The 27,144-nt window shown below is 36.0% G+C and overlaps 2 protein-coding genes across 3 annotated transcripts in view; both read left to right on the top strand.

Moving 5' to 3' along the window:
• Positions 1–2,587: 2,587 nt before the first annotated feature.
• psat1 (phosphoserine aminotransferase 1) lies at positions 2,588–10,500 on the top strand. Its single transcript, XM_058777657.1, has 9 exons — positions 2,588–2,774; positions 4,385–4,445; positions 4,527–4,596; positions 4,690–4,895; positions 7,061–7,233; positions 7,391–7,560; positions 8,630–8,758; positions 9,601–9,738; positions 10,023–10,500. The coding sequence occupies exons 1-9, from the start codon at positions 2,718–2,720 to the stop codon at positions 10,123–10,125; spliced, it is 1,107 nt and encodes a 368-aa protein (XP_058633640.1). The 5' UTR covers positions 2,588–2,717; the 3' UTR covers positions 10,126–10,500.
• A 1,092-nt stretch (positions 10,501–11,592) lies between these two features.
• Positions 11,593–27,144, top strand: part of tut7 (terminal uridylyl transferase 7) — a 28,992-nt gene continuing 13,440 nt past the window's right edge. The window contains exons 1-15 of one of the 2 annotated variants that reach the window (XM_058776556.1): positions 11,593–11,676; positions 11,754–11,807; positions 13,142–13,473; positions 13,560–13,678; positions 15,863–15,970; positions 16,068–16,245; positions 16,325–16,413; positions 20,656–20,707; positions 20,973–21,042; positions 21,528–21,654; positions 21,844–21,963; positions 23,464–23,592; positions 23,743–23,920; positions 24,004–24,320; positions 24,496–24,750. In XM_058776556.1, coding sequence (XP_058632539.1) covers positions 13,149–13,473; positions 13,560–13,678; positions 15,863–15,970; positions 16,068–16,245; positions 16,325–16,413; positions 20,656–20,707; positions 20,973–21,042; positions 21,528–21,654; positions 21,844–21,963; positions 23,464–23,592; positions 23,743–23,920; positions 24,004–24,320; positions 24,496–24,750 — 2,067 coding nt within the window. In that variant the 5' untranslated portion in view covers positions 11,593–11,676; positions 11,754–11,807; positions 13,142–13,148. Of the gene's footprint in view, positions 11,677–11,753; positions 11,925–13,141; positions 13,474–13,559; positions 13,679–15,862; positions 15,971–16,067; positions 16,246–16,324; positions 16,414–20,655; positions 20,708–20,972; positions 21,043–21,527; positions 21,655–21,843; positions 21,964–23,463; positions 23,593–23,742; positions 23,921–24,003; positions 24,321–24,495; positions 24,751–27,144 lie in introns of both variants that reach the window. The other variant, XM_058776555.1, reaches the window with a different exon arrangement.

The following is a 27,144-nucleotide window of genomic DNA, read 5'->3' as shown; positions in this document are numbered from 1 at the left end:
ACCTGTTGAAACAATCCAACATTATTATAGGGCTCTCTCGAAACGATTTCAATGTTTTATTCATATAACAACAGTGTTTACATATGGAGGACCAAACCTGCAGAAATTAATAATAAATGAATGAATAAATGTAACAATGGGAAAATAAATATGGATGCATACAAGAGAGAAATATAACAATAAATACAAACAAATAAACAAACAAACAAACTAATAAATAAATTATGTTTAAATGAATAAAGGTATAAATAAATATGCGAATAAAGATAAAAATAAATAAATGTATAATTAAATAAATAAAAAATTAATTTAAAAAATAATAAATATAAAATAAAAAAATCATGAAGGAAAAATAAATCAATAAATAATGACAAAATTTATTAAGTTATTTATTGAAATATCTGCAGGTTTGATCCTCCATATTTGCAAAACACTTTACAGAAAAGAAATGAAAAGGCCTAAGTAAAAAACAAAAAAACAAAACAAAAACAAAAACAAACAAACAAAAAACAAAAAAACAAATATACAAGTAAAATCGGTCCGTGTACGTTGCGTTCATTCGTTTTTTGATTTAACATTGAAAAAAGAAACACGAGAAAACCGCACCATTTTCGTTTTTCGTTTTTTCAAAAAAAAGAAAAAACAAGAAATTGCCTTGATTTGCCGTTCTTACATTCAGGGGTAGAAAATGGATAAACAGCTTGAATGTTCGATTTCCACGTGTGGGCGGAAATGAAAAGCCCCTTTCCACTGATTGGTCAAGCAAGGATCAAATGGTGCCGTCATCATGTCGTCTTCAGTTTTGTGCAACAGAATAAAAGTGTTTATTGCAACTCCTACGTTCATCTCCCTCTCATCAAACAACCAGACTAACAAATGGCTTGACACAAACCATACTGGGGCAGCGCCTAGACAGGGCTTTACTCCTGTGTAGGCATAGATTCTATCTGACAAATATTAGGTGCTTATAGCAGAAATATGTATGTATCTCAGATCTACAGCCACGTTACCCTTTTAGTCTATTTCTTTGGCGCACGGCACATTTTATTTAGCCGTCCAGTTTTCAAAATCTGTGTGGCAAAGCTGCGTGACATTTACATTATAGTGAAGTGCAGACCAGTATCGATTTTAGTGTGAATCGATTTTAGTGTATCTTATCGTTTTGATTATTATTTTGATTTATTTATTTATTTTCATAGAAGTTTATACGATACTGTCATATAAATGCATTAACACAGCAATTTCATTATGGAATTAGGTTAATGTTTTAAACAAAAACATTTTGAATAGCCTACAGAAATATGGAATGAGTGACAAAATGAAACAATTGGATACTTGAATTATGAAGGTTACATCGCCAGTAGGTGGCGGCAAGTCATTGTGTTGATGAATGAGTCATAGAGTCATCAATTCAACCGATTCGTTCAAAAAGCAAATGGGTCATTGAACCACTCGCTCAAACGATTCATTCAAAGACTCGGATTCATTCAAGAATGAAACGCCTGTGTTTTGTGACTGTTTTGTGTCTAAAATGAAATCAATTTATACTCATTATTAATGAAACTGTACTGTCTAAATTAAAAGTTATGACTGCTGGATATACTAAAATCAATACTGCTCTGCGCTTCACTATAATGTAAATGCATTCGCCCCGTGTTGTCCAGTGCGTCACGCAGCATTGCTACACAGATTTTGATAACTGGACAGCTAAATAAAATGTGCGGTGCGCCAAAGAATTAGACTAAAAGGGTAATGTGGCTGCAGATCCAAGGTACATACATATTTCTGCAATAAGCACCTAATAATTGCCATAGAGAATCTATGACTACACAGAAGTAAACCCCGTTCATTTGTTAGTCTGGTTGTTTGATGAGAGAGAGATGCAGGAGTTGGAATAAACGCTTTAACAGCGGAGGACTCTTATTCTGTTACACAGTACTGAAGACGACATCATGACGGCACCGTTTCATTTTTGGCTTGACCAATCAGTGGAAAGGGGCGTTTAATTCCCTCCCACACGTGGAAATCGAACATTCAAGCTGTTTATCCATTTTCTAACCCTGAATGTAAAAACGGAAAAACAAGCCGATTTCTTGTTTTTTCATTTTTTTGAAAAAACGAAAAATGAAAATGGTGCCGTTTTCTCATGTTTTGGTTTTCAATATTTAATCAAAAAACGAATGAACGCAACGTACACGGACCAAAATCCTCACGGAAAGTCACTAGTGAACAAATGTGTTTAGAAATGTTCAATGAAAGTCAATAAGATCCAAAACTACAAAGGTTCCTTCAGAGAGAGAAAAAAATAATATCATGAAGACATTTATCCTAGAGTTTCAGAAGATAACTAACACTTTTCAATTTGTTATCAGATTTGCAAAGAAAAAATAAAACACGAAAAAGTAAAAACTGACTGGCTTTTATGCATAGGAATAGTAGCATTTGAATATTCAGAAACTCATGAATATTTAATGAAGCGAAACGCACGAGTCAATCACAGCAACGTCACAAACACATCATCCAATCAAACAGCCGAAAGCAGACGTTCCGAATACCGTGAGCCAATGAAAACGAGCAGGAAACTTGCACATTAGGTGTAATCATGTGTGAAGAGAATAATAGTGTCAGTCCAAATCACTTACAGAGAAGTAGGTCAAGTGGAGGAGTTTCAGAAAGATTTAAATCCCACGGCCATAATAAACAGTTTTATTGAAAACATGGAGAAGAAACAGACCATCAATTTCGGAGCGGGACCAGCTAAACTTCCACAGTCGGTAAGTGCATCCACAGAATATTGCTAAAAATTATTACACAGTAAAAGTTGATTATATTTTTGCAACACATTAGTTTCTGCGTCATCGTATTGAGAGTAACGTTAGCGTAAATAATGCTGCGTGATCATAGATCAGTACTCTGTACGATAAACGTTACATCATCTATCTGTCATCTATCAACTACAAACCACCACCAGTGTACATGCAAAACTGTTTTACGATGCTGAAATGTGCAAAGTCGTTGTGCATGATTTGGGATGCAGGTTTTGGATGCGTTATAAGCATTACAACAACACTCTTGCGTTTTGCTGGTCTGCATGTGCCAATGTTGCATCAGCCGCAACTTGGCATTCGGGTTCGCTGAAGAGTGCAACTCTGAGCAGGCTATATAAATCAGCAAGCATGCTAACATAAAGTACACTTCGTATATAGTACTACATATGTATTATATATGCATATAAATTAAATCGGATCAGAGCGCATTTAAATAACACAGAAATACATGTTTAGACTTGTTAGAAAAAACGTGAAAGATCAGGTTCTGCGCGTCTCTGAATAGTTTGCTAGTTGAATCGTTATTAGTAGCATGCCATTTCTCATTAGATCTAAGTCGCTAACTCTGGCCGAAGTGTTGCTGGTTGTTTAACAGAAATTCAGTATTTTATTTTATTTTTTAGCTTCGTCTCTTCATTGCTACCTGTAAATGATGAAGATGCTGAAAGATTTTCCTGATTGCATGGATGATTTCACATTAGTTTCACATAAGTCGTGTCCAGCCTTTTATCTTTCACTAAGGTTGATTTGGAGAAATGTAGCATTACATCACTTGCTCCCCAATGGATCCTCTGCAGTGAATGGGTGCCGTCAGAATGAGTCCAAACATCTGATAAAAACACCACAATAATCCACAAGTAATACACATGACTCCAGTCCATCAGTTAATATCTTGTGAAGTGAAAAGTTTTGTGTTCATCACTTCTGGCCAAAATATAGCCATAATAACGCTTTCTCTGGTGAAAAAGTCCACCCCCCTTTCCACCAACATATTTTGGCTTGTAAACAGTGCTTGGTCTGTGCATATTCCTTTCTTGATTCAGAAAAGATGACGATTCTTTTTTTTTTTTTAACTGGAGAAGGCAGTATTATGGGTCAGAGGACTCCTATTTTAGCTGGAAGCAACATATTGAAGTTAAAAGCATCTTAGTGATTAATTTGTTTCTGGCAAGCATGCAGCTTTTCACCTCACAAGACATTAATTGATGGACTGGATATTACTTGTAGATTATTTTGATGTTTTTATCAGCTGATTGGACTTTCATTCTGACGGCACCCATTCACTGCAGAGGATCCATTGATGAACAAGTGATGGAATGCTACATTTCTTCAAATCTGTTCCCATGAAGAAACAAACTCATCTAAATCTTGGATAGCCTGAGAGTGAGGACATTTTCAGCAGATTTTCATTTCTGAGTGATCAATTCCTTTAAAAGCCAGTTCTAAAAACCTTTTGTTTATGGTAGTAAAGACGAAGCAAACCTGTTTTGGATACAAAAAAAAAAAAAAAAATTAATAAATTAAATAAAATGTAATGGATATATTTCTATTCTTAGGTTTTGCTCCAAGCACAGAAGGAGCTGCTGGATTGCAGTGGCACTGGGATAAGCATTCTTGGTAAGGATCTGCATTTTTAATATATTAATTTCTGTGTGTAATGCAATGTTTCTGAGGTGTTTATTTCTCTTTTGCATCCAGAAATGAGCCACAGATCGTCTGATTTCTCCAAGATTATAAACACTACTGAAAACCTTCTCCGTGAACTTCTGTGAGTGTTTACATCTGTCTTTCAACTAGAAATTGGAGATGTCTTCATTTTAAAATCCATAGCAAATGTATACTTTTCATTCCCTCTGAACAGGAATGTCCCTGAAAACTATAAGATACTGTTCCTGCAAGGCGGAGGCTCGGGACAGTTCAGCGGGGTTCCTCTCAATCTGATTGGTCTGAAGGAGGACAGGTGTGCTGATTATCTGGTCACAGGGACGTGGTCTGCAAAGGCAGCCAAAGAGGCAGAGAAGTATGGAAAAGTGAACGTGATTCATCCAAAACTGGATAGCTACACCAGTAAGTAATTAGAGTATAGCTATATTTTCATTGCTGAGAGGTGCTTTATGAAGAACAGATGATCTTTATGAAAACAGTTAGTACAGTCTTGTGAAATCTGTTCAGTCTATCCTGTATGTTTTCCAAAATAATTGGTGTCCCTTGTGAAGTACACTTTAGCATACTTTTGCTTCGTATGGACACAGTATACTTTGAATGAATATACATAAATCAGCAAACTTGTTAAAATTTAAAATGCACTTCACTTAAGTAGGACTTTAGCACATCTTTACATGCATTTTCATAAGTGACTTTATTGTATTTGAAATATGGTTAAAGTTATTGCTTAATGTACTGACAAGCATTTATGATAAGCTAAAATATACTTTAATGCCATTTCTATTGACATTTGTGTTATGCATTTAAATATATTTGCAATTACACGTTTTGTAATGGTAGTTGCAATTTGAATTCATTTAAAATATATTAACTTCATATTTAAATTTATTTAACATTTGTTATTAAGTGGTTTACATGTCTTTTAGTATGTTAGTCAACACATCCAAACAAATGTACTTCTTTAAAGCATGACAAAAGATTATTAAAACATAAAGATTTCAAATCTACTTTAAAGCTTTTAATTTTACATTATTCCAAAGTCCACTTTTTAAAAGTCTACTTAAGTTCACATAGCCGTGAGAGTACACTTAAGTGGCATTTTATTTCATGAATATTATATCTGCAAGTACAGTTTAAAAATATACTAAGATGAAATGCAACCCGAATTCCGGAAATGTTGGAACGTTTTTTAAATTTGAATAAAATGAAAACTAAGACTTTCAAATCACATGAGCCAATATTTGATTGACAATAGAACATAGAGAACATAAGTGTTTAAACGGAGAAATTTTACACTTTTATCCACTAAATGAGCTCATTTCAAATTTGATGCCTGCTACAGGTCTCAAAATAGTTGGCACGGGGGCAACAAAGGGCTGAAAAAGCAAGAAATTTTGAATTCAGCTGGGAGAACCTCTAGCAACTAATTAAGTTAATTGACATCAGGTCTATAACATGATTAGCTATAAAAGGGATGTCTTTGTAGAGAGGCAGAATCTATCAGCAGTGAAGATTGGCTGAGACTCTCCAATCTGTGAAAGAGTGCGTAAAAAGATTGTGGATCATGCAAAAAGGAAGCCATATGTGAACATGGTCCAGAAGTGCCGTCATGTCCTGTGTGGGCCAAGGCTCATTTAAAATGGACCGTTTCAAAGTGGAAAAGTGTTCTATGGTCAGATGAGTCCAAATTTGACATTCTTGTTGGAAATCACGGACGCCGTGTCCTCCAGGCTAAAGAGGAGGGAGACCTTCCAGCGTGTCACCAGCGTTCAGTTCAAAAGCCAGCATCTCTGATGGTATGGGGTGCATAAGTGAATACGGTATGGGCAGCTTGCATGTTTTGGAAGGCACTATGAATGCTGAAAGGTATATAAAGGTTTTAGAGCAACATATGCTCCCCTCCAGATGACGTCTATTTCAGGGAAGGTCTTGTGTATTTCAGCAGGACAATGCAAAACCACATACTGCAGCTACTACAACAGCATGGCTTCGTAGTAGAAGAGTCTGGGTGCTGAATTGGCCTGCCAGCAGGCCAGATCTTTCACCTATAGAAAACATTTGGCGCATCATTAAAAAAAAATACGTCAAAGACAACAACGAACTCTTCAGCAGCTGGAAACCTATATCAGGCAAGTATGGGACCACATTCCAACACCAAAACTCCAGAAACTTATGACGTCGATGCCCAGACGTCTTCAAACTCTTTTGAAAAGAAGAGGAGATGCTGCACAATGGTAAACATGCCCCCGTCCCAACTATTTTGAGACCTGTAGCAGGCATCAAATTTGAAATGAGCTCATTTTGTGCATAAAATTTTAAAATTTCTCAGTTTAAACATTTGTTATCTATGTTCTATTGTGAATAAAATATTGGTTCATGTGATTTGAAATTCTTTTAGTTTTCATTTTATTCAAATTTAAAAAACGTCCCAACATTTCCGGAATTCAGGTTGTATACTACAACTGTACCTTTAAAAAAGAAATTAAGCGCACATATTTTTCAGAAGGAGCTGCACAGCTTTGATCATCACATGACTTGTAGTAATGAAGCAAACTTTATTTTCACAGAAATACCAGACTGTAGCACTTGGTCACTGAATCCTTCAGCATCTTATGTCTACTACTGCTGCAATGAGACTGTGCACGGCGTTGAGTTTAACTTCATCCCGGACACTAAAGGAGTGGTTCTTGTCAGTGATATGTCATCCAACTTCCTCTCCAAGCCGGTAGATGTGTCGAAGGTTGGTGATACTTCATGTTCGTCATCTTTATAATAAAACTAGCACAGTAGTTCATTATACTTACTACTATGGTATAGTAAATACTGTAGTTTTTCACAGATATCATGATTTTTAACCTAAATGGTTATTAATGCTGAGTCTCTGTTCATTTCTATAGTTTGGTCTGATATTTGCCGGCGCACAGAAGAATGTCGGGTGTGCTGGTGTGACAGTTGTCATTGTCAGAGAGGATTTGATGGGCAAGGCTTTGAAAGAGTGCCCTATTATACTGGACTATCAGGTGCAGGCTGGCAATAACTCACTCTACAACACTCCTCCATGCTTCAGGTATGGCTTTTCTTTGTTCATCATACTGTGCCTCTGTAGTCTTCATTTAAATTACTAACATTATTGTCAGTTCGCCAATTCTAATTAGCTGTAATCATGAAAAACAATTACTATAAAAACTTATATAGAAACTTATTATAGAAAACGGATTTCACAGTGAATGATCTAATTTTGAGCAGTAAGAAAATGTGTTTTAAGCTTGTTGTTTTGTAGAACATCACAGTTCTATATGATATGAGAACAGTAGGGCCTGTAGATGGGGAATACGTGTTATTTAATAAAAATATAATTATATTTTCAGAATGACATAATTTTTTTTCTCAAACATAGTGTGTGGGGTAAAATGCCCCCAGGGGGCAAAGGGCAATTACTGTAGTTATTCTGTTCTGAACATCAAATCCTTTTTCCATCAAATGTTTTCTAAATAGTTGGTTGACTAAAAATATTTGGACTTTATATTTAAAAATCACGTCAAGTTAGCATCAGGTAGCTAATTAGCTAGCCAGTTAGCATCAGCTAACATTTTTATTTTTTTCAAATAGGCTATTATAATTTTCTAATTCATAATTATTGATTATATTCTTTTTTTATTTTAAGCTAAAGCTGGCTGTACTCTGATTTTGCTGCAAATGTTTAAAGCAAATTGCTTTGTCAGACTGGGGGGCATTTTACCCCACCCATGGGGTGTTATATATTGACCACTTTTTATATATATATATATATATATATATATATATATATATATATATATATATATATATATATATATTGACCACTTTTAATAAGGTTTCATGGTTCTGTTTGCATCGTACCTAACACACTCAAGCTTCATATATTCGCTAAAACAAACAGCCTCGTGGCTTATTTCAAGATCTGTTTGTAGATCACTTTTCCAGCTTACTGGGATGTGAGAGAGAAACTTAAAATGTTACAAGACAGTACTCTCCTTTTCTCAGTTTTTTTTTTTTTTTTTTTCCAGGAACCCTTTTATAATTTTAGCGTTCACCTATTTTTCATTAACATTAATATGAACCGTTTTGTAACTATGACATGCTTGTTTTTCTTGCAGTATTTACATTATGGGTTTGGTTCTGGAGTGGATCAAGAACAACGGAGGGGCGGATGCCATGGAACGACTAAACAAACAGAAATCCGACATCATCTATGACATTATCAACCACTCCAATGGATTTTACTCGTCAGTGATTCCGTCATTATCTGTCCTAATGATCCTAACATTTCTAACTTACTGGATCACAATTTTGCAGATAAAAAAAATACTGTAGCAGGCAGAGCAGCCCTTACGAAAATTAACCGCGGATTTGTAGTAAGTGTAGTAACCATTGGCATATTGATTACCGTTTGTATAACCACAGTTTTACAACAAATACCATGGTTAAACTATAAGCTCACTGTTCACGATGAGCAAAATATTGGAAGAAAATTCTAAAATCCTACTGAATTGGGGGTGGGGGTTTATTTGACTATCTCTGAGGGAACTGACTGTCTTCAGAAAGTTTTTAGATGGTATTTTCTTTTCAACCTATATATTAATGTAGTATTTATAAGCGCAGCCCTACTTTGTTTACAGCGGTAACCAAGGGAGTGGTGTATTGCTGCTGTTCCATAAGCGCCACCTGGTGTCAAAGAGTGAATTTGTGTTCTTATTCAGTCCATGTGCTGTTTTTGTTTTGTGTAGTTGTTTTATTTAGCATAATTTCACAAAGTTAAAGTCAGACCATTCTGTTTTTGCTTTAAATTTTAACACAATCCAATTTACATCAAAAACTATCATGTAGCATGTTTGTTTGAATCGTGATTAAAATGCAGTGGTTCTGCAAATGTTCCATGCATTCTGATTAATATAAAGGTACAATCAGCGGGGGGGAAAATGTGATAAACTTCAGAATCCCATCACAATCCTAAAAAATGCGATGCAGATTTTTGGTCAAACCGCCTAGAACTAAATGCAATATTTTTGTCTACATTATAATCTCCCATACTCACCTTATTTATCACCTACCATACGGACTCTTTCAGATGCCCAGTTGACATGGCGTGTCGAAGCCGCATGAACGTTCCGTTCCGCATCGGAAAGAAGGAAGGGGATGAAAGTCTTGAAAAGGCATTTCTTGATGGTGCTTCTAAACTTGGCATGATCTCACTTAAAGGACACAGGTGTTGTATGAAAATTAGGAAAATATTACGTCTGTCTTTGTAATTAGTGATAATGTAGTTTGCATAGCTTGACAGAAAACATTTTCATTGGCTTTAATGGAAGAGTAATGTTGTACAAACTGCATTTAATAACTACTTATGTGTAATTTCTACATAATATGGACAAATTGTTTATGAACAAATCGGTGCTGGTCTGTCTGGGATATATCAGTTTACTTTATACACCTTATACAGTGAATAGATTCTGTTTCCTGCTTTATGATTGTTTCACTATGCATTTTCAGATCTGTGGGTGGCATCCGGGCTTCCCTGTACAATGCAGTGACTGTTGAAGACGTGAAGGCTCTTGGCGCCTACATGGAAGAATTCCTTAAGAACCGCCAGTAGCTTAAAAGCCTTTTTTTGAAAGTAGTAGTTTTTACTTGCATTGAAAACTGTTTTCTATACCTTTAAAATAGAGTGACACTTAACGAATTTGCAGCATTTATTGCAACAAGTCGTAGCAGATGAATGGACTATAATAAAACACTAATTCTCCTCTCATTTCAATAGCTAATGGTTGTCATTAAGTAAAATTACTTTTTAAACTAACAATTTTATTCAAATTGTAGTTGTGCCTTAATACTTGTAAAATTGTATTTGAATTGTTTTCCAAAACATTCCTTGTTTTACTAATATAAATGTGTGTTATTAGTAGCTGAATGGACCAAATACTGTGATACAAGCAAAAATAAAATAAAACACTACTAAACTCTACTACAATCACTGCAGTGTTTATTCCTGAGTAGAGATGGTATTCTAAAGACAAAATCAACATGCATTATGAATATTGATACAAGTATGTGAACTAATATTAATTCATTTTGGAGTATAGAATTATAATTTTCTCTTTTAGCATTAATGAATCCATACAGTAAAAGTGTCTGCCCAGGGTTGCCAAGTCTGATTTTCTGCAGCATTGGCCTATTTATAAAATGATGCAGCGTGTTGTTTTTTCCTAGTTTAACTAGTTTATACCACCTTTTTCTTCAACGCGGAAGTAAGCCTATGGGTGAGACTTCCGGTTCATTAGCCGCCATAGGTAAATAATGAGGAGAATAACAACGTGCAGTAAACGGTAAAATGTTTTGCACTACAAACCAGTGTGTTCATGATTAAGATAATACATTAAAATAATATGATAAGACACACTAATTTTCGATATCAAGCAGCAAAACGAACTGTTTTGTACAGCTAAAAATAGCTGGACACAGATGAGACCGGAAGCTAGACCCATATAATTTACAAATGGCCGCGCCCATTTTTACATCAAGAAAAAGGTGGATAGCTAACATAACTTATATTCAACTAAAATGTAAGTAAGTAGGTCATGGTCTAACCACAAGTAAGGATATTTTTTTCTGAAGGATGAGCATTGGTAGGGGCCTTTGAATGCTTTTATGAAATTGCTTGTAATGCATAACTGTGAATAAAATATTTATTTTAGGTATTGGTGTTTTTCTATAATTGGTCATTGGTCCATTTTAGCTAGATCTGGCAACCCTGGTTGTGCAATGCTGCATGTTTCAGAGAAATAAAATCCTGTCAGATGGTATCATGTGTAGGTATGTGTGTTTAGGATATGTGCCACAATGTATTAAAGTATTTTGTATCATGTAAATGTAAATACTGTGGTATTTCAAAGGTACCATGCACGTAGGGGAACAGCTTCGTTTACAAGCACGACCGCAGGTCGTAATTTAAAAGGTACTCTGGAAATAAATGAAACCAAGTTTAATAAGTGGCGATTTTTACTGGAAATAGGCACTGTCGTTTTAAATCACTAGAAGCAGCTTTTATTTTGACGTCACGTAGGACCCGGAAGTGGAAGATGAAAACAACTGCATATCGTGTGAAACAGCGATTTCAGTATTAAACGTCAAGTTTGTCACTTAAAAAGTAAAGTATTACCATTTTTCTTTATTTGTGCTTAATTAAGAGCAGCATGGTTAATTTTATTCTCTTAATCATTTCAGACAGATGAACGTTAGCTGATTTGACAGAAGTCTAGCCGGCGGAAGTGAGTTTGGGTCAGTATCAGACTTGTTAATGCTCTGGCACCTGCATGTTACGGTTATCAGGAAACTCGCGGGAATTTCACGGGATGTCGCGCTCACATTTATAAAGCACGACTGATTTTAGATTGGGTGAGTTCGGCATGTTCACTTTATTTAGGCTGTTGTGTTGTTCATGTAACATTTGACTCGTGCATGACACTCCTTCCGAGCTGCCCTTTGTCCTCGAGGGAAAGCAGTTACACAGCAACTCTGCTCGTTTTTTACTTCAGTGTTGTTATTTTGACAACATGCACGCATAAATGCTACGCGACATGTTTCGCTTTCTTTGATCCATAAAAATAATTCACACTGTCACAGTTAAAACAAAAAATATGTGCAAAATGGGAATTTCTGTCATTCTTTGCAACTAATATGAGATTCAAGTAATGTTACTAAACTTTGCGTGATCAGACCGGCGGCACGACAACATTCCTAGAGAATTTGTATGAATTACTTAATATTAACGATTATTACGCAGCTCTGCATCTTTAAAAATGCTGAAAGCTCCAGTATTTTACCTGATTTGATGATGGTAAAAAATAGTTCGACCACGTATATAAATGCATTTTTTGAAGTAACAAAAAGAGTCCAATGTCAAAATTTTCTCTTTTAATGACAAAAATAATTATTCAAAATGTATAATTTACCTTAAAATCAGCAAAGGATTAGAACAATTTATTAAAATACTCCATTTAATGTCGAAGACCTTTACATAAACACGTGCATAATAAACTAGCTTTTTTTTCTTCCACAAAATCTGTATTTTCTGTGGCTGCTGTTTTGATGTAGTAAAACACCCACAGATGTGGCAGAAAATTTCTGGGTCATCTTTGCAATTTCTTCTGTCACTGGCCGTAATTCTAACCTTAAGGAGATTAGGCCTAAAATGCCTTTGGAATCTTTATTATGTATGTGAAAATCATTTGAGAATTGGACAAATAGCTGTAATCTTTCTCAGAGGAAGACAGGAATCATGTTTTTGTGGCAGTTCTTCTGCTGATTAGGGGATAATACAAGATGTTTTCACCTTACAAATGGTTGTCGAAAGCAAAATTGCTACAGAATGCATCATATTTGATTTTGCTATTGAGCAAAATAGGCATCCCAAAATTAATATGAAACAAAGTGTCTGATTTCATTTAGCAAATATGATCACCTCACTTCACTTTATTGATTTGGCAATCCTCATAATCAAAATGACAGACAGTTTAGTGACTGTGAAGGGAGCGCTTTCTCATTACGTTGAGATTTCAAAATCTGTTTTTATTCTTCATCAAAATGATATTTGTTCCCACCCATTAATGCAGATCGACAATGGCTGATAAAGGAAACAGGAAGTTTTCTCCACGATACAGGAGACAGAAGGAAGCAGAAGAAGCTGAGAGCTGGAGGAGCCCATTGGGACGGGACAATGTGAACCATGAACGCAGTTACAGTCCTAAAACGAAGCGGGGTCACGGTCGAACCTTTGAAAGTGATGGCAACAGAAGAGCCAAAGCCTCGCTGCCGTGCAGCTCTCCTGAGGGACAAGCGTTCGGACAGAGTCCTTCTCACAAGGACCGAATCCAGAAGGGTTCACCTGCTGACCGGAGGAACTGGAGAGAGCGACAGCGAGATGGACAGAAACATGACAGGCTTGGTAAAATGCATTATAACCTGTCATGTAATGGAACAGTGAGATTAAAAATGTAGCTAATATCTGTCTACATCTTGTCTGTCTATCAGACAGCATGCAGAGCTGGAGGGAGAAGAGCAGAATTGTCTCGATTGAAAGCTGCCTCACTAGACGGGACATTTTACAGCTGTGCTTGGAAGCAGAAGGCCGTGATTGTGACCCTAAAGAGGTTTGTATAGTTAGAATAGTTGTATAGTTTGAGTAGTTCACCCAAAAATAAAAAAAAGGGCTGAAAAAGTATTCACCCTCAAGACATCCAAGATGAGTTTGTTTCTTCATCAGATTTGGAGAAATGTAGAACTGCATCACTTGCTCACCAGTGGATCTTCTGCAGTGAAGGAGTGCCGTCAGAATGAGAGTCCAAACATTACAGCAAACCACACCACTCCAGTACATCAATTAACATCTTCTAAAGGGAAAAACTGCATGTTTGTGTGAAACAGACACATTATTAAGACATTTTTAACTTCAAACTCTTGTTTCAAACTAAGATCAGTCCTCTATTGATAATATTGCTTTCTCCATTGAAAATGTTTTCTGAATCAGGAGAGAAATATGCACACATCAAGTACTGTTTAAAAGTAAAAAGAGTTCTAAACAAATATATGGTTGTATTTTGATGTGAGAGGACAACAGGAGATGGACTTTTTTTTTTACTGGAGGAAGCGTTATTATGGATTATGGACTTGTATATTAGCTGGATGCAACAATTTAAAGTTAAAATGTCTTCATGCTGGATTTTTTTCTTACATACACAGCTTTTCACTTCACAAGATGTTAAATGATGGACTGGAATGGTGTGGATTACTTGTATATTATTGTGATGTTTTTATCAGCTGTTTGGACTCTCATTCTGACGGCACCCATTCACTGCAGAGGATCCATTAGTGACCAAGTAATGTAAAGGGCTTTTCACACTGAAAAGCCGAAAGATCGGCTCTGACTCCATTTTATTATGATCTCGAATTTAAGTTGAAATACAAAATGGTTGTTTGTCCATTTTAATTGTTATTATTCTCTTTACTTTATATTTACTCGGTTCATTAGGAATCTATGTCGGTCAGGGTGCCTCACGTCGCCTGTTTTACGTAGAGCCCACAATCATAAACTCGCCCTCCCATAATAGTAATAGTTAATACAACTGAGTACAACTTAACTAAAGTCAGAAATCTGGAATCTCACCTGATGTGCCCCATGCTCCATCTAACCTGAGATCTAGTATGTACTTAACCCTGGACACAGATTTGCAGAAACATGCGCCTTCACTTAATCTACTTGAGAAAATAATTTCAAAGTCAGAATAAATCAAATGTAACAATTTATTATCAGTCAGGTAAATATGTATTATGCCAATTACATGGTCAATTCAAAGATGTCAAATCAATACAAGACATCAAATTCTTAAAGACATTTTCGGACATAAGGTAATTTGCATGAAAAACACTAAGAAATGACACCGTAATCAATTTATCTCTAAACTCTTAGGATCTGTATTACCTTTTTATGGCTGTCTGTCCTATTGTTAAGAGAATGAGACCTTTTTACCAGACAGAGACTGTGTCCTGTGTTTAGATGGAAATGAGGGGAGAGTGAGTGAAGGAAATGGATGGGTGAGAAGATGTGGAAACAGATGTCTGTATTTGAATACATTATGCGTGTACTGTCCGTGCCTGAGGTTCTGTAATTCTGACACGGGGTACTTTAAAGAGTACCGTCGTATTAATGTGCTACATATTTGCAATTATTAGTGCTGTGTATTTGTTACCATCGTTATATCATACAGTAGCTAAATACACTACCGTTCAAAAACATTTTGTAAGAAGTTGGAAAATTTGTTGTAAGAAGTCTTGCTCACCAAGGCTGCATTTATTTGTTAAAAAAGGACAGAAAAAAACAGTAGTATTCTGAAATATTATTTCAATTAAAATTTTTTGAATTTATTGAAAAACGATCCTGTGATCAAAGCTGAATTTTCAGCATCATTACTCCAGTCTTCAGTGTCACATGATCCTTCAGAAATCATTCTTATATGCTGATTTACTGATCAGGAAACATTTCTGATTATTATCAGTGTTGAAAACAGTTGTGCTGCTTCATTTGTTTATGGAAACCATGATACATTTGTTTTCAAAATTCTTTGGTGAATAGAAAGCTAAAAAATGTTTTGTAACATTACGAATGTCATTAGTCACTTTTATTCAGCAAGGATGGAGTAAATTAATCAAAAGTATTACAGTACTTCCTTTCACAAAAAAGTCTCATTGACCCAAAACATTTGAACAGTAGTTTACACTACATTGATCATATTTCTTCACATAATCTGATTTGGGTTCTTTTTATGCGTTTTTATTAGTTGGACATCAGTCTGAAGTTCAAATGTGAGAAATGTAAGGTGTGCTGTGAAGACATGTCACCAGCGCTCAATCACATCAGAGAAAGAGCCCACAGGAAGAAAGCCAAGGTAAGGAATCACATGTTACCAAATTATGATCAAGATGTTGGCGTACTCAAACATCTGTGCTTGGCATTTATAGTTGAAATGTGTCTCCTCTTTACAGGAACTGCAGAAGCTGACGCTGCTGTTGAACATCCCACCTCCTGGAAAACCCCAGTGTCATTCAGTCAGCTCGGCTCTGGAAAGTGTGGTCGCGGAGTTCGGTCTAAACGATCAGGATTTGAAACAGCGGCAAAACGTCCTCACTCTCATTGAGAAAGTCCTTCAGCCTGTCCTTCCAGGTGTGTGACAGCACAGCAGTAAATTCAAAGCTCACTGAATCCTTTATTCAATACCTCTGTATTCACGTTTTCTCTGCAGATTGCCAGTTCAGATTATACGGATCTTCCTGCACCAAGTTTGGCTTCAAAGACTCTGATGTAAACATTGATGTGAAGTTTCCATCCCATGTGAGTAGAAAGTGCTTATCACAAATATTCTCACAGCTTACATTTTAATATATGCTATTTTGGCCTATGAGTTTGATGTAAGTAAATGCTTTTATATTTATATTTTTTTAGGTTGGGTTGAGCCAACCTAAACCTACTGATTTACTGTTTAAGCTGCTTCTTCTTCTTTGTCTTCTGAGACTAAATTTTAAAATGTGTCTCCTCTTAGAGTTTTCAAGCTAGATCCATCAAACTCAGTTCAGACCTTCAGACTGGTCTGGCTTGTGTTGCTATATCTCTTCTAACTCACCGGATTTTCATAAAACGGATGATCAAAACCACTGAAAGTCCAATAGACTTTCACTGAAGGGGTCAGAACTTTTGTACGATAAGACTTAAAGGCCCGGTTTCACAGACAGGGCTTAGATTAAGCCAGGAATAGGCCATTGTTCAATTAGGACATTTAAGTGGATTTTGTAAAAAACACATATTTTAAGATATGTCAGTGTAATTATTTATTTATTTATTTATTTTTTCTTCAGTTAAAACAGCTCAGACATGCATTTTAATCTGGGACCAGGGCAGGCTTAAGCCTTGTCTGTGAAACCAGTGGATAAAGTGTTTAAACTGTCTATCACTAGCAAAGCTTAATGACTATCTTAGGACAACATGCTAATAAAAACATGCCAGCAACATGCTAATCATGCAAAAAACACATCAGCAACATGCTAAACATGCAAAAAACACATCAGCAACATGCTAAACATGTTAACAATCATGTTAGAAACATGCAAACAACTGGCTAGAAACATGTTAATCATGTTAAAACATGCTAGTAAAATGCCAACATCAATTTAATAATGCTAACATGTTAATCATGCTAAAAACACTTTAGCAAGATGATAAACATGCTATACATGTTAACTACAGGTTAATCATGTTAGAAACATGTTAGCATCATGCTAGAAACATGCTAGCAACATGCTAATCATGTTATGAACATGCTAGTAGCAACATGTTAACAATAATTAATCACATTAGAATCATTTAAACAACATGCAAATCATGCTAAATCTTGTTAGTGTTCTAGCAACATGTTATCAACATGCTAATCATGTTAAAACATGCAAGCAACATGTTAACAACCATGTTAAACATGGGTCACCAAACTTGATCCTGGAGGGCCGGTGTCCTGCACAGTTTAGCTCCAACTTGCCTCAACAAACCAGTCTGGAAATGTCAAGTACCTAGTAAGACCTTGACTAGCTGGTTCAGGTGTGTTTGATTAGGGTTGGAGCTAAACTCTGTAGGACAGCGGCACTTCAGGACTGACGTTGCCTATCCCTGATCTAATCTATCAAACTTTCAGTCTAGGCGTCCTCAAACCAATACTCATCTAATTGTTGTTTACTTATTTTTTAAACATTTGTGTCTGCATTATGAAATTCTAGCAAGACTTGCAGTGCCACAACAACTTGATTCAACCTAGCATGAAGTGAACTTTAGACTTTTCAGTTATTATAGGCATTACACAGTCTGTGTAATAAAGTGGAATGACACAGGGAAAAAGTATTGAACACGTGAAGAAAGGGAGGTGCAAAAAGGCATGGAAAGCCAAGACACCAGCTGAAATCTAGCAGTAATTAGAAAGCAATCCTGCCCCTTATCAGTGGAAATTAATATTAGTTGGTTCAGTCCCAACTGATGGCCTATAAAAAGGTGTCTCATGACCAACGTGACACAGAAGAAACATTTCATGATGGGTAAAAGCAAAAAGCTCTCTCAAGACCTTCGCAACTTTATTGTTGCAAAACATACTGATGCATTGGTTACAGAAGGATTTCTATACTTCTGAATGTTCCAGTGAGCACTGCTGGGGCCATAATCCAGAAGTGGAAAGAACATAATTTCACCATAAACCGGCCACGACCAGGTGCTCCTCGCAAGATTTCTGTAAAAATAATTTTCAGAAGAGTTGTCCAAGAGCCAAGGATCACTTGTGGGACTGCTTCAGAAAGACCTGGAATTAGCATGTATAATTGTTTCAAAGAAAACAATAAGTAATGCACTCGACCGCCGTGGCCTTTATGCACGCTCACCACGCAAGGCTCTGTTGCTAAAGAAAAAGCATGTTGAAGGTCATTTAAAGTGTTGCTGCACAACATTTAGTCAAGCCTATGAAATACTGGCAGAATATAGTCTGGTCAGATGAGACACTAATTGTACTCTTTGGATGCCATAACTGGAAACTTTCCATGGGAATTAACGGGAATATATGGGAATTAACGGGAATTAATGTAAATAAACTGGAAATTTGCTAAATTGCAGGAACTGGGAACTTAAATGTGGTTGAGAACAAAAACTTGCAGCATAATCTTGGTTAAAACAACCAGATTTAATGCAATTTCAGTTTAATTTCTACTCTACACATTGCTCAATCGCACACAGCACACTGCTTACTGCAGGGCTATCGAGGCCACGCCCCTTACATGCATTGTGCTTATCTACCATTACATGCACAGATCATTTCTTAAATCCTGCACACAAAATATCAAAATGTCCATCTTGGCAAGTATTCATATAAATTACATGAATATTACAAAAAATGTTTAAAACTTCCTTGTGCTGTGTGTAATATACTGTGCAACTAAATTAGGCTATACCATAGTAAAAACAAATACACTGATCGAACAAACATTTAGGTGAGATAATAATAAAACAAAAGTCTAAAAATGACCCTCCCCCCACACACAATCCTCTCTAGTCACCTAAGAGGGGGATTCCCCTCCATTTTCCATTATTTGTTATCAATTTTGGAAACAGTTGTGCTGCTTAATATTTTTTATTATTATTATTATTACTACCTGTGATTCTTTTTTCAGGATTCCTTGATGAATAAAGAGTTAAAAAAAACAACAACACACATTTATTTAAAATAGAAATCCTTTTTTAACAATACACTACCATTCAAAAGTTTGGGGTCAGTATCTTTTCTCTTTTTTTGAAATAAATTAATACTTTTATTCAACCAGGATGTGTTAAATTAATTTTAAAAAAGTAGTAGCAAAGACTTATATTGTTAGAAAATATAAAACTGTTTTAAAATATATATAAAATATATAAACTGTTCATAAGTTTTTATTCATCAATAAATCCTGAAAAAAGCATCACAGATTCCCCCCCAAAAATGTCATTTTTAAAATTTGTATTAGTTTGCATGCAAGTGAGCCTATGATCAAAAAAATATATATATATATATTTATGTTTGTATATGATTCAGTTTTATAAATTTCCAATTAATTCCCATAATTTCCTGGTAAGTTTCAAATTTGGAATATTTCCAAAGTTCCCCAGACGTAGTTCCCATGGAAAGTTTCTGGAAAACCTCCGGAAATGTACCGGAAATGTTCCGCCCCTTTGCAACCCTAGCCATAATACACACCATGTTTGGAGGTCAAATGCCACTGCACATCACCCCAAAACATCATGGTGTAGCACTGGCAAAATTCATATAGTTGAAGGAAGGATGAATGGAAAAATGTACTGTGACATTCTTGATAAAAATCTGCTGCCGTGATGAAGATGAAACAAGGGTGGACATTTCAGCGAGACAATGATCCCAAACACACAGCCAAGGAAACTCTCAATTGGTTTCAGAGAAAGAAAGTGAAGCTGCCAGAATGGCCAGCCAATCACCTGACTTGAATCCAATAGAAAATTTATGGAAAGAACTAAAGATCAGAGTTCATAGAAGAGGCCCACGGAACCTTCAAGATTTGAAGACTGTTTGTGTGGAAGAATGGGCCAAAATCACACCTGAGCAATGCATACGACTAGTTTCTTCCTCAGGAGGCGTCTTGAAGCTGTCATTACCAACAAAGGCTTTTGTACAAAGTATTAAATCAATTTCAGTAAGCGTGTTCAATACTTTCCCCTGTGTCATTCCATTTTATTACACATCATTTCTGAACTTGTTTGTATTGTTTTCTTTGTATGTATGGATTACTTGGGTTGTTACCGACATCTGGTGAAAATCTCATGTCAACCGCCCCTTTAGAAATATATTTAATGAGAAAAATGGTAACGTGTCAAATACTTTTTACCCACTGTATGTGTTTGAGATCCTTTAATTAGATTCCTTTCTCAACCCCCAAAATGGTCTACAGTTTTTGAGAGCTATTTGATCACGTTTTACAAAAATGCACAATTTTGAAGTTTGGTCAATTGTGTTTTGTCAAGTGTTTTCTAAACATTTCTCATCAGTTCCAGCATCCTGATGTTCTGCTCGTGGCTCAAGAGCATCTCTCTGAAAGTGGTAAGTTTAAAAGTGAAAAGCAGTGAAACAATGGACAATTGTAAAGTGTAAAAAGCATAGACTGCAGAAATACATTAGTAAGGAACAGTGTTTAAATTGGCTATGGTGAAAAAAAGAGCAGGGTATAGGTATCAGTTACACACTGATACTTTTTTTGCTATAGCTGATAAGCAATATGATTGTAATTTCATAAATGTATACTTTTTAAGTATTCAGAATAAAGCACCATCAATATAGAATATTTAACAATTTCCTTTTTTTGCAGCTCTTTTTGTCAATGTCGAGGGTGACTTCTATAGGAGGATGCCTGTAGTTGTGTGCAAAGAGAAATCTAGGTCTGTTTCCTTGCTTATTGCTCATTTACAAAGTTTATGTATGAAGCTTCTTAATGTGTGTATACTTAACCATGTAAATGTTTGGGGTCAGTAAGATATTTTTATAGATATTTTTTTTACTTTTACTCTGCAAGGAAGAAGACATTTATAATGTTGCAAAAGATTTCTATTTTAAAGAAATTATCAATTCATCAAAGAATCCTGAGAAAATTGTTTTTAATCATGGTTTCCACAAAAATATGAATCAGCATAAGTGATTTCAACATGGATAATAACATCACATGAATAATGCATTATTAAATATATTGAAACAATTATTTTAAATTGTAATATTTCACAATATTACTGTTTTTACTGTATTTTTAAGTATGAAGTTTTAAGTAATGCAGCCTTGCTGAGCAAAAGAGACCAAATTGTTTGACTGTAGTGAAAAATTGTATGCGGTTTTATTTATTTACTCTTTTTTTTTTTTTGTATCTCTAAAGTGGTCTGATCTGCAAAGTCAGTGCAGGCAATGAAAGTGCATGCTTGACAACAGCATATTTGTCTGAGCTGGTGAATCTAGAACCACAACTTGCTCCGCTGGTCATATGCTTTAGATACTGGGCTAAGGTGAGACTGGCATGTACACTTCCATTATTTTCAATAGATAGTTTTTAGGTTAAAAAATAGTGTCTCTTTAGGGTTTCTTTGTTTTTTTTTTTGGTTTTTTAACTTTCATGTTAAAATTCGTGTTTTAAATACAAAAATAAAAAAAATAATGATTTAACATGTGATGTTTTTTTTGTGCATGTGAATTAGGTTTGTTGTGTGGACCAGATGGAAGAAGGTGGACTTCCATCCTACTGCTTTGCCCTCATGGTCATCAGCTTCCTTCAACGACGCAAAGAACCCATCTTACCTTCATACCTAGAATCTGTGGTGTGTGTGATTTCAGCATTAATACATCAACTGATAAAAGTTTATAGGACCAATGCCTGATTATTGCAACTGGAACCTTATGAAGTGGTAAAATGAGACAATTTGCAGACAGCCGATCATTATTGCAAAATAAAACCCAACACAGTGATCAGGAACCAAATGCAAGTATTTCAGAGAGCTATGTAATAAACAGTATAGCATTTACTTCCATGAAGAGATCACCCATGAGACACAAAACTTAAAGGGATATATCACTCAGAAATGAAAATTTGTGGTTAATTTACTCACCCTCAAACCATCCAGAAAGTAGGTGACTTTTTTTGTAGAACGGTAAAGAAGATTTTTAGCTGAAACTGTGGTCCTTGTTTATTCATAAAATGCAAATCAGCGGCTGCTCGTTTTTTTGAGAATTAAAAAAAGCATAAAATGGAACACAAAATTAATACTTGTGGCTCCTGACGGTATGCGCAGGTCTGATGAAGTGAAATGATCAGTCTGTACAAGATACTAAATATTATTTACAACATTATTACCTGTAATCCAGAGCCTCAGGCACAAGTTCTGGAGTGACGTCTGGTTTGCGAACTAATCGAAAACGAATTCTTTTGAACTGGTTCTTTTTCCAAATTGGACTGAATCGTCTGAAGCAGTTTACGGCTCGAACAACACAGAGCTACAAGTTACTCAATCAAACCACACTTTCAGACACCTGACAGTCACTCCGACTAGAAATGAGCCAAAAACGGCGTATCTGTTCCTATGATGAATGAACTCATTCAGCGCTCCAGTTCCTCCAACAGTCACTGAACTGAGAAAACAGTTTGACTCGGACCGAAGACCGATGAGCCGCTGATATGCGCATGCGTGAAATTAAGGTTTTTATGGTTTCTCGTTGCTTACATAAAAAGGTGAGCTTAAAAAGACAAGTTTATTCACTTCATATGCTTTAGACAGGCGCTTTAAGAATATAATAGCGTATATGTTATGTCTTTGCGTGATTAAATAAATGAACTGGTGAATTGATCCATTTCATTGAAACAAACTGTCCGAAAGAACCAGTTCATGGAAAACAATCGGATTTACTGGTTTGCCTGAGGTTCTGGATTACAGTTAATAATGTTGTAAATCATGTTCGGTTTCTTGCACAGACCAATTATTTCACTTCATAAGGCCTCAATGTTTCATCAAGAGCCATGGGTATTAATTTTGTGTTCTCTGATATGTTTTTTTTATATTCAAAAACCTGTAGCCATTGCCAAGTTCCACGGTTTCAGCTAAAAATCTTCTTTACTGTCCTACTCGAGAAAAAAATGTCAACTGTTGGGTAAAGTTTCACTTTAAATTTACATTTAAATTAGAAACTTAATAGAAACCTTGTTTTCAACGTTTATTGTGCAAATTCCTGTAAGAACTGGTTTTCATTGTGAGGGAGTTTAATTCGTTTGATCTTTGAAGCGGCCTACAGTAAGATATAGAGACTGATGTTGTGTTCTGTTTTAGGTTTTGCCCATGAGTAAACTGAAGAGTTTCTCCTTAATTGGAGTTGAGAAAGGACATGTGCTTTGGGTCCATGATCAAACCTCAAATGATTCCTCTCAAGATGGAGACAAAGCTGTCAAGAAGGGAAAGGTGAGTATCTTCCCACTTATTCCTGATCTGTATATCACAGGCTTTAATTTGAAGACAACTTTGAGGTCAAGCCAAAAGAAAGTAAACAAAATTACTGCAAAATTTGTACATGTTGGTTCATAGACCTGATTTTATTTTTATTTTAAATAGTGTCCACTGGTTTTCAAAGGCCGTAGTCCTCCTGTACAGCTAGGGAAGCTTTGGGTTGAGTTACTACGATATTATTCACTGGAATTTCAAATACCTGAGAAAGTCATTAGCGTGCGCACAAACGGTGACCTGTGGCGTGATCAGAAAGACTGGCCCAAAAAGAGGATTGCAATAGAAGGTATGCAAGACATCATGTGATATTTTTTTAATACACTTCCTAGATATGAAACGCATCAATATTCATCCTTGTTTTCTTCTCAGATCCTTTCGCCGTTCGGAGGAACGTGGCTCGGACGTTGAATAGTCAGATGATGTTTGACTATATGTTGCATTGCCTCAAAACAACTTACAAGTACTTTGCTTCTCCTTCAAAAAGCACAGCAGGGAAAGTCAGCTCAAACAGTCGAACTGACAAATCTGTGAATGCTGTGAATCACGTTGATTCGGTGAAAAGAAGCACAAAAGTGCCAGATGTGAGATCCAGTCCGCATAGTGCAGAAGAGCTGGAGGACTCGGACTGCATGATTGAGCTGGAGCAGGATGAGGAGGAAGAAGCTGACTCTGACATGGAGACTGAGGTGTGTGATCGGAGTGAATGGATTGATTGTTATTATTAGGGATGCAACAATACCTTTTTTCAGAACCGATACGATACCAAAAATTCGGAGTATCTGCCGATACCGATCTGATTCGATACCAGCACAGTTTTCTTTAAATCAATGTAGAATTTCTATACCTTTCTATAATTTATAGGGTGAAGAAGAGGAAGATGAAGATGACATAGAGCTTGATGGATCTGGATGTGAACATTCCGGCGATGAGATCTTCCCGTTCGAGCGGGAAATGAGTGACGATATAGGGTCTGATGTGGCCGATCCAGAGGAAGCAGCGTCTATCCCAGCCAAACCCAAAGCTGAGTTTACCAAATCTGAATCTCCCATTGGAGCTCAGGCAGGCCCTGAAGGCTTTCAGTATGTCTTCAGCAAGCGCTTTTTCAGTAATGGCAAGGTAAACATTCATCCTTTTTTTTTTTTTACATGCATGGCTACTGAGTGTCAGTTTGCTATGTGAATCCATTAAATCACGTAATTACAGTCATGGCCAAAAATATCGGCACCCTTGGTAAATATGATCAAAGAAGGCTGTGAAAATTAATCTGCAGTGTTAATCCTTTTGATCTTTTATTTAAAAAATTCACACAAATCTAACCTTTCATTGGATAATAAGAATTTAAAATGGGGGGGAAATATCATTATGAAATAAATGTTTTTCTCAAATACACGTTGGACACAATTATTGGCACCCCTAGAAATTCTTATGAGTAAAATATCTCTGAAGTATATTCCCATTCATATTCACAATTTTGAGCACTGCAGGGTGATTCTGAACATGAAATTATCCAGCCATGGCTTCCTGTTTCACAGAAATATAAATAGGAGGGAAAACAAAGCCCAAATTCCCTTAATCATCCATCACAATGAGAAAAAACAAAGAATATATTTCTGATGTGCAGCAAAAGATAATTGAGCTTCACAAATTAGTGAAGAAAAGAGCTAGAGCAGTGAAAATTCCCATTTCCACCATCAGGGCAATAATTAAGAATTTCCAATCAACATAAAATGTTACGAGACTGCCTGGAAGAGGACGTGTGTCTATATCGTCCTAATGCACGGTGAGAAGGAGAGTTTGAGTGGCTAAAGACTCTCCAAGGACCACAGCTGGAGAATTTCAGAAAATAGTTGGGTCTCAGGGTCAGAAAACCTTTCTGACAAGAAATTGTCAAACAGCACCTACATCACCACATGTTGTTTGGGAGGGTTTCAAGAAAAATTCTCCTCGCTCATCCAAAAACAAACTCCAGCATATTCAGTTATCAGACACGACTGGAACTTCAAATGGGACTGGCTTCTATGGTCAGATGAAACTAAAAATGAGCTTTTCAGCAGCAAACACTCAAGATGGGTTTGGTGAACACAGGGATAAAAAGTACCCCATGTGTACAATGAAATATACTGCTGTATTTTTGATGTTGTGGGCCTATATTTCTGCTGGAGGTCCCGGACATCTTGTTTAGACACATGGCATCATGGATTCTATCAAATACCAACAGATTAAAAAAATCAATAAGTGACCGACTCTGTTAGAAATCTTATAATGGGCCATGTTTGGATCTTCCAACCGTACAATAGTCCAAACACAAACCTCAAAAACAACACAAAAATAGGTCACTGAGCACAAAACCAAGCTTGTGCTGGCCATTCCAGTCCTCTGACCTGAACCCTATAGAAAATGAGTGAACTGAAGAGAAGAAGCACCAACATGGAGCTGGGAATCTAAAGGGTCTGGAGTGATTCTGGATGAAGGAATGGTCTCTGATCTCTTGTCAGGTGTTTTCTAACCTCATCAGGCATTATAGGAGAAAATTTAGAGCTGTTAAACTGGCAAATGGAGGTTTCAAAAAGTATTGAATAAAAGGGTGCTGTTAATTGTGACCAATGTGTATTAGAGAAAAACATTTATTTCATAATGATATTTCCCCCCCATTTTAAATTCTTATTATCCAATGAAAGGTTAGATTTTTGTGAATTTTTTTTAAATAAAAGATCAAAAGGATTAACAATGAAGATTAATTTTCACAGCCGCCTTTGATCATATTTACCAAGGGTGCTGATATTTTTGGCTATGACTGTAGGGGTGTGCGATATCACAATTGTTGTTTTAATGATGTACGAGCTGACATGGTGTATGTCATTCAATTTGCAAAAAAAAAAAAGTAAAATAACCAAAACAAAAATAGTTACAAACAAACCTGGAGCAGAACATTTGTGTGTCTCATGGCAACACTGTAGTGTTTAATTCCTGAATGAATCTGATTTTGAACAAATTATTTTGATCTCATCTGATATATTATATATATATGTATGTATGTGTAAAAACCATAGACTGTTTAAAAAATAAAATAAAAATGGGCGACGCACTTCCTTCCACTATAGAAAAGTGAGGCTAAAACATCCCAGTATGGGCACTGTCAGTCTGCGCAGTAGTGATAGTGAGGTGGGTCTGCGGTATCAAAGTCCCGCCCAAACGCCCACAGAACCAATCGCAAGCTCACAATCATGACATCACACCATGTTTATATCGTCAAATAACTAGCTAAAACAAAAATTATTAGAAATGAACATTTGAACATACACCAGTGTTATAAGAATTACATAAAGTTAGGGGTGTGCGATATGACGATTTTTGATCGTGGACGATAAAAATGTCTCCACGATCTGTTTTTGAAGAAATATCGTAGTATCGTGCTACAGCGCACATTCTGTCAGCTGCAGTTCTTATTCCTCCGTCTCAATATACTGTACATTATTCGGATCTGCTTTAAAGTCTTGCCGGTTAAACGTT

The sequence above is a fragment of the Onychostoma macrolepis genome, chromosome 05 (assembly GCF_012432095.1).
Source record: "Onychostoma macrolepis isolate SWU-2019 chromosome 05, ASM1243209v1, whole genome shotgun sequence".
Classification (NCBI taxonomy): domain Eukaryota; kingdom Metazoa; phylum Chordata; class Actinopteri; order Cypriniformes; family Cyprinidae; genus Onychostoma; species Onychostoma macrolepis.
Note: the sequence above shows the minus strand (reverse complement) of the source record. Positions and strands in the feature narration are given on the sequence as shown.

Excerpts from the sequence above, each read along its gene's own strand:
- psat1 (XM_058777657.1), top strand. The coding sequence starts at position 2,718 with ATGGAGAAGAAACAGACCATCAATTTCGGAGCGGGACCAGCTAAACTT. Across the intron at positions 4,446-4,526 it reads CACTGGGATAAGCATTCTTG|AAATGAGCCACAGATCGTCT; the intron begins GTAAGGATCTGC and ends TTTTGCATCCAG. Across the intron at positions 4,896-7,060 it reads AAAACTGGATAGCTACACCA|AAATACCAGACTGTAGCACT; the intron begins GTAAGTAATTAG and ends TTATTTTCACAG.